This window comes from Mytilus galloprovincialis, unplaced genomic scaffold (genome assembly GCF_965363235.1).
Source record: "Mytilus galloprovincialis unplaced genomic scaffold, xbMytGall1.hap1.1 HAP1_SCAFFOLD_34, whole genome shotgun sequence".
Lineage (NCBI taxonomy): Eukaryota > Metazoa > Mollusca > Bivalvia > Mytilida > Mytilidae > Mytilus > Mytilus galloprovincialis.
Genome location: NW_027467984.1, coordinates 80464 through 98195, shown reverse-complemented (window position 1 = coordinate 98195; position 17732 = coordinate 80464). Strand labels below are relative to the sequence as shown.

The window sequence follows — 17732 nt, the reverse complement described above, 5'->3', positions numbered from 1 at the left end:
AATACTACACTTTTTTCATTTTAGATAAATATTTTTTGATTCTCAAATCTGGAATCCCAATTTTTTTTCCCGCGGGACAGATTTGCCCTTTTAGTATTGAACGCGTTTTTTTTTCTATGACGTCATCATAACGTCATAAAAATGCATAAAGGAATGGAGGAACTATTCTGTTTAATAATGGAAAAACACGTTTTTCAAAATATTAAATAGTTTTGACGAAAATCATAGTTTAGTGGTTACAATAACTGAAATATGTTACGCGGGACAACCTAAAAATAGCCGTTTTTTTTAAATGAAGTTTCAACAATTATTTTATTTGTTTTTTATTTTAAAAAATCGTTATTTTTTAAAATACGTACAATGAGGGGGAGGACAGGGGTAAGGGAGACAAGGAGAAAGGGGGTAGGAGAAAGGAGAAAGGGGGTGGGAGAAAGGAGAAATGGGTAGGAGAAAGGAGAGGAAGGCTGGGAGAAAGGAGAAAAAGTTGGACAAAAAAATAAAATATGACAAAATAAAATATCTCTCTTTTTTCCGGTAAATTAAAAAAAAAATAAGGAGAAGAGGGGTAGGAGAAAGGAGAAGAGGGGTGGAAGAAGGGAGAAGGGTACCCCCTGTCCTCCCCCTCTACAATAGCAACTACTCAGAAGTTTTATAAATATTTTTCTCTAATTTTTAGTCAATTTATCCCTTTCTAGTGCACCCATTGTATAAAAAAAATCCACGTGTGCTTCGTTTGATCTCAGTTCTTCATTGGTTAAAATCCGATTATGACGTCGAATTTTCTTGTTTTCCTCCGAATTTCCTATTGTGACGGCATGAAAAAAAGGCGACCATGCCTGATGACATCACATAGAAAGAACACATCTTTTTGCAGATCAGTCGCAAAGAAGGAATAAGTTTGCCTGCGTATTGTTAGAAAATCATTAGATAAACAGATTCCACCACCAAATCTCGTGTAATACGATATTTATCCACTCTCGACAGTTAAATTTTAAATATTTCTTCTTCCGAATACGGGAGTAGACTCCTAGGTAGGAGTGTAAAACGCTCGGCGAGTCTCGGGTTTAGTCGCACACCAGTCGTGTCCAATCCGGATCTCAAAAACCGATTCCGATATGCAGTTTATTGTATAATAGATACGTCAGCAAAACCAGTGTACACATCATGCACATATTTAATGGATTTGTCATAAGGCGCTAACAACAAAACGCAACGATAAGAATAGGAAACACAACCATAAAAATAATTATGGAGGAATGGTGAGACAGTGGCGGACCCCTCCCCCCCGTATTTTCCACCTTTACCAGATGAACCACTTCAGTTGGAAAATCCTCTTGAAGTGTACAATCCCTTATTGTTGATTATTCACTATTGCCGTATTGGAGGGGGAGGACAGGCGTAAGGGAGACGGGGAGAAAGGGGGTAGGAGAAAGGAGAAAGGGGGTGGGAGAAAGGAGAAAGGGGGTAGGAGAAAGGAGAGGAAGGCTGGGAGAAAGGAGAAAAAATAAAATATCTCCTTTTAAAATTTTTTCTTATATTTCAAGAAAAAATATCTCAAAAGGAGATGTTTTATTCTAATGGGAGAAAGGAGAACAGGGGTAGGAGAAAGGAGAAGATGGGTGGGAGAAGGGAGAAGGGTACCCCCCTGTCCTCCCCCTCGTATTGGGCTATTCCAGAAATAATCCATACCCCCCTATAGTCCAAATAATTATGACGTCTTAAAAGGCTATTATAATTTTTTTCTTTGACGCCTTACATCGACGACGTTAATGTAAGGCGTCAAAGAAAAAAATTATAATAGCCTTTCAAGACGTCATAATTATTTGGACTAACCCCCCTATAGAAGGTTAAGGATTTCCAGAAAAAAAATCTGTTAAAATCTCAGATTTTCAAGAAAATATTCTGTAAGTTGTCAATAATTTCCAGATTATTTCAAAAATTCTAAAAAATATTCCAGGAAAAAAATGAGAATAATACTAAAAATTCCAAGAAAATATCCTGTGGAAATAAATATTTCCAGACAAATTTAATTTCCAACAGAAAAATTCCAGATAAACAATTTTCATGAAACATATAAGTTTTAATATTGTTTTTTGTGTGTCATACATGTAGATGATTAGATCAAACTGGCATTCATTCAGTGTATGGCAGCTGTATGCTTACTTGTTTTTGTTTAAATGTCTTTGTGATCAAGTTCATCCATTTCAAATGTACAATCATTCAATGGATAATTTATCTTGGGTCTTTTTATATTGTTATGATACATTACGGTCTCTGGTAAGGGTGAAGGTTGGCTCCTGTTGTAATGTTTAAAACACTACATTTTTTTATGCACCTTTTCTAAATCAGATGCCATTGACATTGTTCAGTGGTTGTCATTTGTTGGTGTAGTAACTTGTTCATGTTTCTGGTTTCTTTTTTTTTCATATAGATTCCACAGTTGGTTTTCTGTTATTTTTGGGGCCCATTATAACTTGTTGCTTGGTGTGAGCCAAGGCTCCATGTTTTTGACCTATACCTGTTAACTTTTTATGCGCTGTGATTTGGGTTGAGAGATGTCTCATTGGTATTCTTACCACATCTTCTTGTTTATACATGTAGGACTCTAAAGTGCGATGGTACTCTAAAGTGCGATGGTCACGCTAAAGTGCAATGGTCTACGCTAAAGTATGACGGTGTCTCACGCTAAAGTGCAATGTTTGTTTGTTCCCTAAAGTACGATGGTACAGCACGCTAAAGCGCGATGGAACAAAAGAGAAAGATTCAAGGGCACTAATGTCAAAAACAAGTCTTTTTGCGAAATCTAGTTTGCAATGATTCAACATATATACAACTTAGATTGACAACTAATACAAATAAATTTTGGAAAATCACTTGGATCATTTTGAATATCAATGTTTAGTGAGAGTTTAATGTCTCTAGCATATTTTGATTTTTCGTATTATAGGTGGTGAGCAGTTCTCTTTTCTGTAGTTCCACATAAACGACAGTTATAGTCTGGGTCCATTTTTTACCATATCTGTTGACAAAAAAAGACTATTTTGGATTTGTTTTAAAGGGTTGAAGGGTAGAAAAAGCACATCATAAGTTGTGATTGAAAGTTGTTTGTCTTACGTCCAGTGGCATGTATTTCATTCATATTTCGGGACTGTACATATTGAAAATTGAGCCGATTTAATCAAGATTTAAAAAAAGACAATTTTATTATAGAGCAATTATAAGACTTACAAATGTACTCCAAATCCAGGGCTGGTTTAACACCATGTTAAATAAGGCTTTACGTATATTATTATATACAGTGGCGGATCCAGAGGGGGGTTCCGGGGGTGCGCACCCCCCTTTATTTTGGCAGATCAATGCATTTGAATCGGGACATATGTTTTGCACCCCCCCTTTGCCCTGGGCTAGCACCCCCCCTTTCGAAAATTCCTGCATCCGCCACTGATATATGAAATATCCTGACTGCCAAATATACATCACTGATTTCTGATTTCATGGACATGTATATGTTAAGTGCACTGTAAAACAGTTTCAGTTTACGTTTTTGAAATAGACATTAAACCTTGTTTTTTAAGTGCATATATAAAGTATAAGATTTACAGTAGAAGTTGATAACTTTAAGATTTGTCCTTGTGAGAAAACAATACTCGGGTCATAAAGACTTTTTTTAAATCTTGGCTAGTATATATATTGGCATAGTCATACATGTTCAAATGATAAAATACTGACCATGGCTTTATATGATCGGAAAGGTCTTTCAATTGCGGGTAGACATGAAGTTTTTATATTCACAATTAAAAAGATATTAACCAACATTATATAAATAGCTACACAACGAAGTGAGATCTCTGTTTTCTTCTTCTGTATTTTGTTGATGTTGGTACTTGTTCGATTAATTTTCGTATTTTAAACTGGAAATTTCTACTTTCCAGGGTTATCCAGTACCTTAACTATATAGACTACTCGAAACTTCACAGTAATTATTTTTATCAAATATATTTATTTTTAACCGGCGGTAACCGGAACACACCTTAATTACGATTTAAACTTAACCCACAAACTAATGAAATATTGTCACTCACCACTTCAAAACGTTGTAGTATTCAAAGTTCTCGTCCGATTTTCTTGTTTTGTACATCAGTCGATTTGTTTTGAAAAATTGAATAATTCTGAAAGACCACAGACGAGATTGAAATAAACAAAGGGGTTTTCCGACAGGTATTAGAGATAACCTTTCGCAATAAAAACCACGTGATGATAAGAAGTATGTCTGGTCAATTTAGGACGGCGGCATCGCACATGGTCACAAAGGGCTATTAACGATAACATACTAATTAGTCAGTTTCCATATCTTTTCTACAGAGCTCCCCGGGTTATAAATAAGTGCTAACAAATCGTTGTAGTTCCTGTCAATATAATACTTCCATGGTTCAACATAAATAGATTGTTATATTGGTTATCAAAATCAGCTAGTGGCAAAATCTTCTGAGTTTTGAATTTTATAAGCTCCAGACATCCCCCCCTTTTTTTTGTAAAACAAAATTTTTGTTTAGTATGTATGTTATCTTTATATTTATATTATAAAATCTTCAATATAAATTTGAATAAGAAATGACTGATTTTCTACAAAAAAAAATTGTATACTGGAATGAAATTTGAGAAGTTATCAAAGGAGTACATGTAGGTTCAGTAAGACCCCTTTTTGGCTCCAAAATTAAGCAGCTTTGCAAAATTGAGCAAATGTAATCTTTTAGCTATTTTTTGGAAAGTAGAATGCTTCTGCTACATAAATATGTGCTGTTTTTGACAATACAATGTACATATATCGTGTACTAGCATCATAAAGTCATGCTAAATTACTGAAATCTTCACAATTATAGCATTTTAGTTAAATTTTAGACAGTTTCCGTCTAAAGCTTAGATAATGCAGCCTCTAATGAAGAGAAGTTATGTATACAGCATTACGGGTAACGAGGGTAAAGGGGCGAGTTTCTTCATATTTTGGCTTGGTAAATATGAATGTCATGTGAATATTCTGAGACATTTATTCAGGAGATTAAATATTTTCTTTGGTAATATCTTCTGACATCAGACTCGGACTTCTCTTGAACTGAATTTTAAATGTGCGTATTGTAAAGTGGCCGCATTCGTGTTCATTCATAATATTAAAATGTAAGTTGTATTTGATGATAATACATAACATATACATGATATATAAAGGTTGAGGATGAACACGGATGCGGCCACTTTCATTTTTGACGAAAACCATCTTAAAAGTGACGTTTTTTGGCATATTTGTTAGATTTTTAACCGGATTTTTGTGACAAAAATGTCGGTTATTGATTTGGGGATGTACGGCGGGCGGGCGGGCGGGCGGGCGGCAATCAAATGTTGTCCGTGCATTAACTCATGAACCGTTCAATCAAAGCTTTTAAAATTTTAATATGTTGTTACTGACAACTAAATGAAGGTCAAGTTCAATAATGGCGATTTTGACTTTTACCGTTCAGGAGTTATGGTTCTTGAAAGATTGAAAAATGAAGTTTCCAGTCGTGTCCGTGCATTTACGCATGAACTGTTCTACTAAAGCTTCCCAAATTTTAATATGTTGTTACTGATGACAAAATGGAGGTCATGTTTAATAATGACGATTTTGACTTTTACCGTTCAGGAGTTATGGTTCTTAAAAGATTGAAAAATGGAGTTTCCAGTTGTGTCCGTGCATTTACGCATGAACTGTTCTACCAAAGTTTCCCAAATTTTAATATGTTGTTACTTATGACAAAATAGAGGTCATGTTCAATAATGGCGATTTTGACTTTTACTGTTCAGGAGTTATGGTTCTTGAAAGATTGAAAAATGGTGTTTCCAGTCGTGTCCATGCATTTTCTCATGAACCATTCAACCAAAGCTTTTGAAATTTTTATATGTTGTTACTGATGACAAAATGGAGGTCAAGTTTAATAATAAGGATTTTGACTTTTACCGTTCAGGAGTTATGGTTCTTGAAAGATTGAAAAATGGAGTTTCCAGTCGTGTCCCTGCATTTACGCATGAACTGTTCTACCAAAGCTTCCCAAATTTTAATATGTTGTTACTGATGACAAAATAGAGGTCAAGTTCAATAAAGACGATTTTGACTTTTACCGTTCAGGAGTTATGGTTCTTGAAAGATTGAAAAATGGTGTTTCCAGTCGTGTCCGTGCATTTTCTCATGAACCATTCAACCAAAGCTTTTGAAATTTTTATATGTTGTTACTGATGGCAAAATAGAGGTCAAGTTCAGTAATGATGATTTTGACTTTTACCGTTCAGGAGTTATGGTTCTTGAAAGATTGTAAAATGGCGTTTCCATTCACGTTGTTGCATTTACTCATGAACCATTCAATCTAAGCTTTTCAAATTTTTATATGTTGATACTGATGACAAAATGGAGGTCAAATTTGATGTTGACAATTTTCACTTTCACCATTCATCAGTAATGGTTCTTGTGATATTGCCAGGACACAAATAAATATTAATAAATCCGGTTTGCTGTCGTTGTGACAGCCTCTTGTTCATATTTAAGCTTCAATCGGAGCGTTTTTAATGACTGATCATTTAAATCTTTTACATAAACTAATCGAATCAATTGAAATATACACTTAAGTGTTTAAAAAGTGTCCTAAATATCTCGTTAGATGAAACTGAAATTTGGGGCCAAAATCGGCCCTTACCGGACCTACTCCTTTAATGTTCTCATACCACAGTCACAATTTGAAAATGTTTTCTCCAAATACAAATGGTTTTTAAAAAAATTATAAATTAGTTCACAATACATTACAAAATAAATGTGTCTCTAATCTCATATAATTTCCTGTACATGCAGTTTTACAATTTTCTATTTGTCGCCTGCAACTAAAGTGGCCAAATCTAGACATCTAACAATCCTTCTTTGGGGAACGATTTATATAATTTCTTATTGTTTTCAAATTCCTGTATTTCTTTACATGTTATAATTTCCTAAAACATCATGAAATTAAAGAAAATTACAAAACTTTTAAACAATTGTTAAACTCTAAATTTGTATAATATGAATGACATTTGATTTTTTAAATGTATACATGTTTAACATTTTTAAAGTTAAGATAAGTTATGGAACTGAAAGATGATACATTATGTATATATATTCAAAACATATTCATATAATAGATGTAATCATATTAATCCACTTAGACAAATAGAGTCAATGTATTATAATGATTGATAAATAAACGGAAAAAATAACAATTTAAATAATAAAAAAATAAACTTTTCTAATTTTAAAACTGAGACTAAATATTTATTTTTGCAGAGCAAGGGATTATGGATACATAGTTCCTAGTATTTATCTCCTTTGTCTTATAACATGTGGTTCAAGTATTTGCATGTAGTATATTATGATATAATTAAAGTCCACAGAAATGGCCATGTGTTCACAGTGGGACTTCTTTAAAGCTTTTTAATTACTGATTGTTTGTCAACTAGATGGCTAGATAAAATAATCTTCAACCTCAACAACTATGAAAAGCAGTAGGTCCTGGTGTGTGGTTTCTCACAAATTTCAATACAAACATACTTGTAGAGAACATAAATCATTGTAAATAAAACCCTATAAATCCAGATAGTGAACTATGATTTTGTTTTTATTTTAAAACCATTAAAACACTGACTTGTAAATAGTTGTAAAAATCTTGATTTGTTATCAACATCCAGTATTTTTACTTAGTCATTTCTTTTGATTCTTCATTTCTTAGTATGGATGTTTTGCATTTTTTATCATAAACCTTATAGCTGCATTAAAATATGACTCCTTCACAATAAAAAACAAACTTGAAACAAAAAGATAACTATGGGTCTATAATCAAGTTTGATTACAAAATCAAAAGTTAAATATAATTAGTGGAATTTGGATGTTAGAACCATTTGTTATGTTTATAAAGGTTTTTTTTTTATCATTTTTGTCATGAATAAATTATAATATACACAGTATTCATATCAATTTAATTTCACTTAGTTCTAGAAATGCAAGTTTCAAAATATTTTTTTTAATCACAGGCATTTATTTTCTGAGAATTTTTTCCCTTATGCCATGACCATAACCATGATAACACATGTTTTATGAAAATGCAAAAAAGCAAACAAGTTCTATAATACCAATATACTGATATACATGCATGTACATGTAACTTCCATGGTAAAAGAAAAGAGGGGGAAATATTATTATCTCAATCTCCAATTAGAAGTTGTGAATTGTCCCAATAAGATTACAAATGTAATAGTAAACATGTCATGTGGTGTTGAAAGTATGCATTTCTTTTGAAGTATTATCACTATCAATATCTACATGAATATCATATCCCCTGAATGTTATGTTAGAAGCTGAGGTACATGAACAAATGTACATTTTTTTATTTTTTTTTAGGTCCTATTGCAAACAATTTCAAATTTACAACTCTCAGACTTAATAGATATAGGAAGATGTGGTGTGAGTGCCAATGAGACAACTCTCCATACAAATAACAATTTAAAAAGTAAACCATTATAGGTTAAAGTACGGCCTTAAGTTCAGTACTGACAACTCTGGCTTACAACATGTATGGACACACTTTATACATGTAGTATTAAAATAATAAAATGTGGTATCATTTCCAAATTGCCAATAAGACTACTCTCCAATAGTTAAGATAATCATGCCATCTGCTGTGGGTATTTTTCAATTTTCACATCTTTTGATCCACTGGAAGGCGTCAAAGCAAAAGCTTAAAATAGCTTTCCTAGACATCATAATTATTTGTACTAACTCCCCACCAGAGATCAAAAGATACAAAATTAACCACTTAAGAATATCGTACAGCCTTCAACAACGAGCAAAAACCTATTAAACCACTTTAAATTTCTGGTACATTGTTTGTAAAGATACATAGGGCTTTAGAATTACCTAATGAACTACAGATATACATACAAGCACAAATTTATCTTAAGTTTACTGAAAGCGACTAGAATCCAGATTTTCCATGGAATTTTTAAACTTTTATTGTTGCCTTCTATAGGATGCTCTGGATTTCCAGAAATTTTCTAATAACAACAGCATAATTTTCCATGGAATATTTTAATTTATCTTTTTGCCTTCTATAGGACCGACATGGAATTCCAGATTTTTTTCTGAACCACATCCCAAATTTTCCATGGATTTTTTTCTGAACCCCATATACCTTCTATAGGGGGGGGTATGGATTATTTCTGGAATAGCCCATTCACTACATGTATCTGTAGCATTAACATCCTGACACAAATATGTGTGCAATACGCATTGCTGAAATGTGACGTTTTTCTCCTCAAAAGATGATATTGTTGTAACAAATCTGTGTTTATTTTTTTTATAGTTTATGAGCATGGCACCTACATCCCCATTTATCTTGTTTGAAGAAAAATTGATGGAAGTCATCAAAAAAACACCAAAGACATCACCCCTGGAGATATATATTTTAAAAATATATCTGGAAATGAAAACAGAAACTGACATTGTTCAGGTTTGTACTATAGTCATGATAGTAGGATATAGACTGTCTGATGGACATGCATGACAATTTTTTATACCCTGTAAGAATATAAGATGGTCCCAAATGTTTGTTTGTAGACTGTTAACATCATGTAAAAACTTGAAGGCATTATTTGACGTTTTTATACCCCATCAAATGAAGTTTGTGTGGGTATATAGGAATCACCTCTGTCTGTCTGTCTGTCTGTCCATCCGTCCTGCTCATTGTCCTGAGCAGAACTTTTGTACCTTAGTACCTACATTGTAGGATTATCAAACTTGGTATGTGGATGAATCATATACGGGAGGTGGATGTGTCACGAATGAAATTATGTCACAATGACCTTGACTTTGATCTTCATGATAGCAAAACGAAGATGATGTGTCACGTACCAAATTTAGGTCAATGTGACCCTTGACCTTCATGATAGTAAAATGTCATCCACTTTTTTCTTTATAATTTTTAAAGCTTTTCTTCTTCATGTTCTTCATGTCATAGCTTTTGTACTGTAGAGCCTAGGTGGTTGTATCATTGGCATAGCTTTTGTACTGTAGAGCCTAGGTGGTTGTATCATTGGAAGATGAACTTCTTGCGATATCAGATGTAAGTCTCATGACTTATAGGGTTAGGCAAGTGAGAGGGAAAAAGGGGTGGGGTATAGAGTTGTGCTCATAGTTTCAAGTTAGATTTAATATGGAACAAGAATTTCATTGCAGACTCAATACACATGATACATTTACAAGTTTAACTTCATACCCTTGGGAAGGAGATTTGAAAGAATTTTGACACGCATCTTCATCAGTGATATCTCACCCATTATTTCATGATGTTATTATTATACAATTTTATTTCTATCTATTATTCAATTTTCCGTATTTAGCGCCAAAGTTCGGGAGCGGAGTATCACTAATAAGCATCAGTTCACACAGATTTCTTGTTTTGCTCTTGCATACATATATTATTATTTAGTGTACAGTTTTGTAACTGCTGAATATTGATTTTCATGTGTGTTATCTTTAGGAAGTAGGAACCAAGTATGACAGTCCCCCTCTAGATGAGAAGGACAGTTGTGGACAGAATTCAAGGAAAAGGAAAGAAAAGAATAGACTTTACACCTGGATAAAAAATTTCATAACAAGAAAGACGTGTGCACCTGTGGAATCTTGTGAGTTTATGATGTTTATCATGTTTATATGCACATTGATTTAAGAATTGAATGCATATTTTTTGTACTTAATCGGCGTGTAAAAGCGTTGACCGAAGCACATTTTATATAAAGCGTGGAAGCGCTTCATACAAAAAATGTGTGCACGGTCAACGCTTTTACACGCCCATAAAATGCAAAATCTGCATTCAATTCTTAAAATTACATTTTCAGTCAAAAAAAAACCAAAATCACATCAAAGTTCAAGGCAATATTTTTTCTGCGCCAGTCGAGTGTTTCGTCTATAAAAGACTCATTAGTGACACTCTTATCTAAAACTATGCAAATCCAAATCACTATGAAGTTGAAGAGATTATAAACCCAAAATATACCGAAACAGGGAACCAAAATAAGACCAAGGAAATCCTATGCCTTGAAGTAGAAAAACTTTATTGTTTTAAACAATTTCAAAATTTATAACAGCACATTTAGTTTGATGAATCACGTCAGCACCGAAGTGTTGACTAGCGGAGCGGGTTAACCTCTAGGAAGAATACCTCCACCAGCAGTGAAAACCATCATGGTGTTAAAAAAAAAAATCACATCAAAGTTCAAGGCAAGATTTTTTCTGCGCCAGACGCGCGTTTCGTCTATAAAAGACTCATCAGTGACGCTCTTACATGTATCTAAAACTATGCAAATCCAAAATCACTATAAAGTTGAAGAGCTTATAAACCCAAAATATACCGAAACAGGGCACCAAAATAAGACCAAGGAAATCCTATGCCTTGAAGTAGAAAAACCTTAGTGTTTTAAACAATTTCAAAATGTATAACAGCAAATTATGAATTTCCAACATAGTGTATTTTAACAGATTTGAGCTAGGACTTACATTTTCTGAGCTATAAGGGGCTAAAAGGGGTTAAAAAAGACTTCTCTTTTTTGTTCGTCAAATTTTTATTTTTCATCTTATTTTGGTTTTGTTTTTATGCCCCGCCACGAAGTGAAAGGGGCATATAGATTTACCCTTGTCCGTCCGTACATACGTATGTACGTCCGTCTGTCCCGATCTTGGTTAAGTTTTGCGTTAAGGTCCATTTCTCAGAATGTGATAATGATGTACCAATGATATTTCATCAGTATATTCTTCTTAAATAGTACTACATTGATCAACAACATTTGGGTCAATTTGACCTACATTTCATGCTTGATTGACTTCAATAACTTTTTTCATAAATGACCATTGTGAAGAAACCTATTGTAATATATGAATGATATTTCACCACTGTGGTGTTCCTATGTAGTGTAACACAGTTCAACAGTTCAGCATCTTTTGGGTCACTATGACCTACATTTTATGCTTGAGTGATTTTGGTTAAGTTTTGCGTTTAGGTCCATTTCTCAGAACCCTATGGTAGTGCATCAATGATATTAGACTGTTGTAGTGTTCTTGCTTAGTGCAACACAGTTCAGCATCTTTTTGGTCAATATGACCTACATTTTATGCTTCAGTGGTTTTGGTTATGTTTTGTGTATAGGTCCATTTCTCAGAACCCTATGGTAGTGTATCAATGATATTAGACTATTGGTAGTGTTCTTGCTTAGTGCAGCACAGTTCAGCATCTTTTTGGTCACTATGACCTACATTTTATACTTCAGTGATTTTGGTAAAGTTTTGTGTCGAGGATTATTTCTCAAGAACCTAATGTAGTATATCAATGATATTAATGTATTGTAGTGTCCTTGCATAGTGCAGCACAGTTCAGCATCTTCTAGAATACCATGACCTACATTTTATGCTTGAATGATTTTGGTCAAGTTTTGCATTTACTGCCATTTCTCGGAATCTGTGGTAGTGTATCAATGATATTACACTGTTGTAGTATTCTTGCACAGTGCAGCACAGTTTGACCTCTTTTTGGTCACTTTGACATATCTTATGCTTGAGTGACTTTGGTTTAAATTTGCCATACAGCTCTTTTCAGCAGCATTTTGGTCAATTTTTACATGAGAGAACATGGAACCTCATATTGATCTAAATGGCAGGGCATCTGTGGCTTACAGACACATTTTCTAGTTTTTCTTTATGTTCCTTATGAACTTTCGCAACAGTAGAGTACGACAGATTTAGCATAGCTTTTACCGTTTTCGAGCTATTAGGGGCCAAAGTGGTGCTAAATAAAAAAAAAACCAAAAAAAAGTTTTTTTATTACTAATCAGAATTCTCTGTCCAGCATATTACTGTGTCCAGCATATTATTGTGTCCAGCATATTATTGTGTCCACTTTAGTAGTGTGTCAATGCTTGCCCAAATGAACACCTGTTCGACCACTGCGGTCGTATCATGCTGCGCTTGGCGTAGCTCTTTATTCTGGTAATGCTTCAACCAAATGATAATATCTTTGGTATGTAGCCTTATTATGAAGAGTTACAGATTAAGTTAGAGTTTGGTGACGGTTCAATGATTTTCACGGAAGCTACAGCCCTTGGACATAGAAAAATTCAATATCAAAGAAATTGTAAATGTAAAACCACTGGCAGTGGGGCTAAACAAACCAAATATAAAACATACAAAACAATAAAAAGTAAAAGACATAGGTTAAAGGTAAAAGTGGCCCAAAATATAAAATATTTCTATACATACAAAATTACAGTGAATTATAAGTATTCCACACTTTTTTTTGTAATGTTCAACCAATTGATTTTATTTTTGGTATGTGGTCTTATCATGAGAAGTTACAGATTAAGTTCTACTTTGGTTGTGGTTGAATAATTTTTACGGAAGTTACGCCCTCGGACTTAGAAAATTACAGTGAATTTGAAGTTTTCAGCACTTTTTTATGTCCCGCCACAAAGTGGTCGGGACATATAGTTTTACCCTTGTTTGTCATTCTGACTTGTTGCGCAACAACCAGTTTTCCAGACTTTTTTACTAAACACCTTGAGATATTGAACTGATTTTTGGTATATAGATATTTATTGATGTTACAGATTGAGTTTGAGTCTTGTTACGGTTCATTGATTTTCACTTTTGTCGTTCAAGAGTTATGGGACTTTGTTCATTGAAAATTGACATTTTTCACAAAAACTCAAGTTTACTTTGACCAATTCTTACTAAATTTTAACATGATGTTACATGTAGGTCCTATGTAGAGTAAATGCCTTTGGTTTTTGTTATTTTCCCTATTGTCCTTTTAGAGTTCTGGAGTTGGGAGCGGACTAAGTAACTTACTTTTTTTTTGTGAATAACTAAAGAATATTTTTTTCCTATTTTCATTTAGATTTTTTTTGGTTCTATATTTAATTTATTATTTTTTTCATTATTTTATTAAATTTTATTTTTATAAAAATAATTGTCTGTTTGCTTTTAAAATTCACATAGTGTTTCTTCTTTTGTTTTGTTTGAAATAGACATGATCTGATAATTACAGTCGAATCTGCTTAATCCGACACCTGAATATTCCGACATCCTGTGAAATCTGACAAAATTTACTGGTCCCGAAAGTTTTCTTTAACATTCTTTGTTAAAAAATCTTCTGTATTCCGTCACCCGTCTACTCCGTAATCCGACAGCATTTTCAAGTCCCAGCCTTCATAAGTACTCTAATTATACTTGTTTAATCCGACCCTTTGATCTCCTTAATCAATTTATAAACAAGGTAATCATAATTCAGTCAGGTGTATTTCATGCATTTTTATTAAAGGTAATTTAATCCATTACCTGTGTACACAAATATCTTGTTATTTTTTATTGATCGGATAGGAAATTTGAGGCTCAGTACGGGATAAAAACATTTCTACAACATATGGAAAATATATAAATCTTAATACATACTTTTCATAATGTCTTTCTTAATTCAATGTGAGTAAATTGTTGGGGAAAAAAATCCAGACGAAGAAATATTGCTAATTGGACTGTGAAATGATTTCATTTTGACAGTTTAATTTATGTGACCAGTGTCGAAGACGATATTCCGACTAAATGATACAAATAACCATGACTGGGAAAATAGTTAAACAATTGATGAAGACTAACACTGTAAATGTTCTAAGAACTTGTCAATCTCACTGAAATTTATCGTACTAAATATTTACAAGATCTTGGGAATTCGTACTTGACGTGGTGTAATGTTTCATAAACACTATTTTTCTTTAAAGGATCTCCTTAGTAAAACCTATTTTGGGTGTTATTGCCCACGTTTGTATCTTACATGCTTATTTCACTTTTATCAAATGTGAAACCCGAGTATTCCGACACCCTGTCCAATCCGACATATTTCTCTGGTCCCGAGGTGTGTCGGATAAGACAGGTTCCACTGCATATGTTTTGAAATGAACTATAAAAAAAATTCGGAATGGGCGTATATTGCACTTGTGGCGCAGCTGTTTATTCTAATTCTGATTTCCAATATATTTCAATAATAGTGAACTACCAACATAATCGTGGCAAGCAAGTTAGACTGTCAAGAAAGTAAGCATATCAAACACATTACTGTATGAAGCAAGCTACTGGTAACACAATTCCTGTGTTGACCACAATATAGGTTATTGAGTAGTCAACAAAGTAGGTTGTTGAGCACCTCAGTTTGTATTGATAAAATTATCTGTAATTTCAAATGTTATTTTGGACTGTCAATTAAGTCATTTTAAGCTTGAGAGGCAAAATAAACCTTTGCAAAAAAAAAGCTCAGACCTGTCCTCTGTTTATCATTGGATGAAAATCTTATATTTTCAGTTAAAGAAAAATGGACCAGATTTGCAGATGCAAATCCATCTGTGGTGATGCAGTACGTCATAAGTAGGCCCAGGGTAATAGAACAACTGCAATGCATTTTGGACTCTGATTCAGGTAAATTTAGAGTTTTACCAAAGAAACAAATGGAATTGTGAATTCAAAAACATGTGTTTTTGATTTCTGTTTAATAATTGAATGATTAATTGTAATATGTTTTGCATTAGTCCATGATTGCAGAATATTTAATTTATTTCAGACAACATGTATGAAAGATGAGCATTGTTGATTGCTTTATAGATTATTATTAGGGTAATGTGAGCTTTTGCCACCATGAAACATCTATCATAACTTATCACACTTTAATCTTCCCCTCTGAAACCGCTGGGCTAAATGGAATCAAACTTGGCAGGATGCATCTATGTAAGGTCTGTTATAAAATTGCCTCATTTCGTCCTGATTGGACAACAAAATTGGCTGCCATGGGCAATTCTTGATGCTCACCTGAGCCTCTAGTTTTTTTTTTATTCAGTCATCTTCAAAATTGTTACTAAAAGAATGCATAGATCACACACAAAAAATTAAAACGGCATTAAAATTGCTATATTTAGCCATTGATATGTTTGGTTAAGACTATCCAGGTAAGCAATTTATGTTAGTTAATGAAATATCTTTCCTTATTCAGAGAAAGAGTTAGAAATAGACAGAGAAGAAGATAGAAATACTCAGATGGAAGGTGTAGAGGCAGAAGAAGATTTTGAGAGGGAACAGTTCATCGATTCAGAAGAGAATATTATCAATGAAGAAGAGGGTATAAATATTGTCAAGTGCTGTTTTTATCCCCCCTGCTAAGCGAAAGCGGGGGGATTATGTCATGTATGTAATGCAGTCCGTCTGTTTGTATGTATGTAATGTCATGCAAAATCTCAGAAACTAGAAATGATGGAAACTTGAAACTTGGTAGCATGTTAGAGTATGTGATCAGGGTATGAAATTCATGCCCTAGGGCAAATTTATGAGCGAAATTTCGTTTTTGAGATAGGCAGAAAATGGTGAAATCTTCCAAAATATTTACAATAGGAAGTTGGTTCCAACAGTATGACCTCCCATTATGGGTACCAAGTCTAGCAGTGGCATGGTATTTTGCCTGCAAGCCCTGAGGGCATTTTCCTAAGGGTTAAAAATAATGACAAAATCGATTCTGCACGAACTCCTCTTACACCTTTCATGGTAGAAACAAGAAAATTATAAGTGTATAAGTAGTACTATGAAAGTTGTCTGTGTCGAAGGTTTCGGAATTTTGAACTTTGCCCTTAGGGCAAAATGATTTCCCACCAAATGATTAATATGCGACATCTTTTGGTATGATTATGATCCAAGCAACTAACTTTTTATACCACCGCAAAAATTTTGCGTTCGTATAATGGTATCGCCCCTGTCCGTTGGCGTCGTCGGTGTCGGCGTCGTCGTCGTCGTCCAGATTAATGGTTTCCGGACAATAACTTAAGTTCTGATAGAGCAAATGCTACGAAATTTTAACACAAGGAATATAACCACAAAATACAGCTTGGGATTGTTTTTGGGGGTTATGCCCCCGCCGGTTCCTGAAATAGGGGCCAAAAAGGGCAAAATAAGTGTTTATATTAAATATGATGTAGAGGATTTATTTTTATGCCCCACCTACGATAGTAGAGGGGCATTATGTTTTCTGGTCTGTGCGTCCGTTCGTCCGTCCGTCCGTTCGTTCGTTCGTCCGTCTGTCCCGCTTCAGGTTAAAGTTTTTGGTCGAGGTAGTTTTTGATGAAGTTGAAGTCCAATCGACTTCAAACTTGGTACACATGTTCCCTATGATATGATCTTTCTAATTTTAATGCCAAATTAGAGATTTTACCCCAATTTCACGGTCCACTGAACATAGAAAATGATAGTGCGAGTGGGGCATTCGTGTACTGAGGACACATTCTTGTTTGTTCAATTTTAATCAAATTTTTTTCATAATGTTCCTTATGAAATCCCGCAACTGTAATATTGCAACGGATTTAACATAGCCTTTACCGTTTCCGAGCTATAAGCGGCCAAAGTGGTGCTAAATCCCAAAAAACGAACTTTTTTATTTCTTGTCCGATTTCAATGGGTTTTTTTTTTTTGATTCCTCATGAAATTTTAAGCGATTTGAGCTAGGACCTACGGTTTCGGAGCTACAAGGGGCCAAAAGGGGCTAAAACTGCCTTCTCTTTTTTGTTCGTCAAATTTTTATTTTTCATCTTATTTTCATTTTGTTTTTTTCATTATGTTC

General features: G+C 33.8%; 1 protein-coding gene across 6 annotated transcripts in view; it reads left to right on the top strand.

Moving 5' to 3' along the window:
• Positions 1 to 1135: 1135 nt before the first annotated feature.
• Positions 1136 to 17732, top strand: part of LOC143059877 (uncharacterized) — a 43554-nt gene continuing 26957 nt past the window's right edge. For all 6 annotated transcript variants that reach the window (XM_076233447.1, XM_076233451.1, XM_076233446.1 and 3 more), the window contains exons 1-5: positions 1136 to 1259; positions 9405 to 9551; positions 10581 to 10725; positions 15440 to 15553; positions 16122 to 16247. In XM_076233447.1, the coding sequence (XP_076089562.1) occupies positions 1257 to 1259; positions 9405 to 9551; positions 10581 to 10725; positions 15440 to 15553; positions 16122 to 16247 (535 nt within the window). In that variant the 5' untranslated portion in view covers positions 1136 to 1256. The remainder of the gene's footprint in view (positions 1260 to 9404; positions 9552 to 10580; positions 10726 to 15439; positions 15554 to 16121; positions 16248 to 17732) is intronic.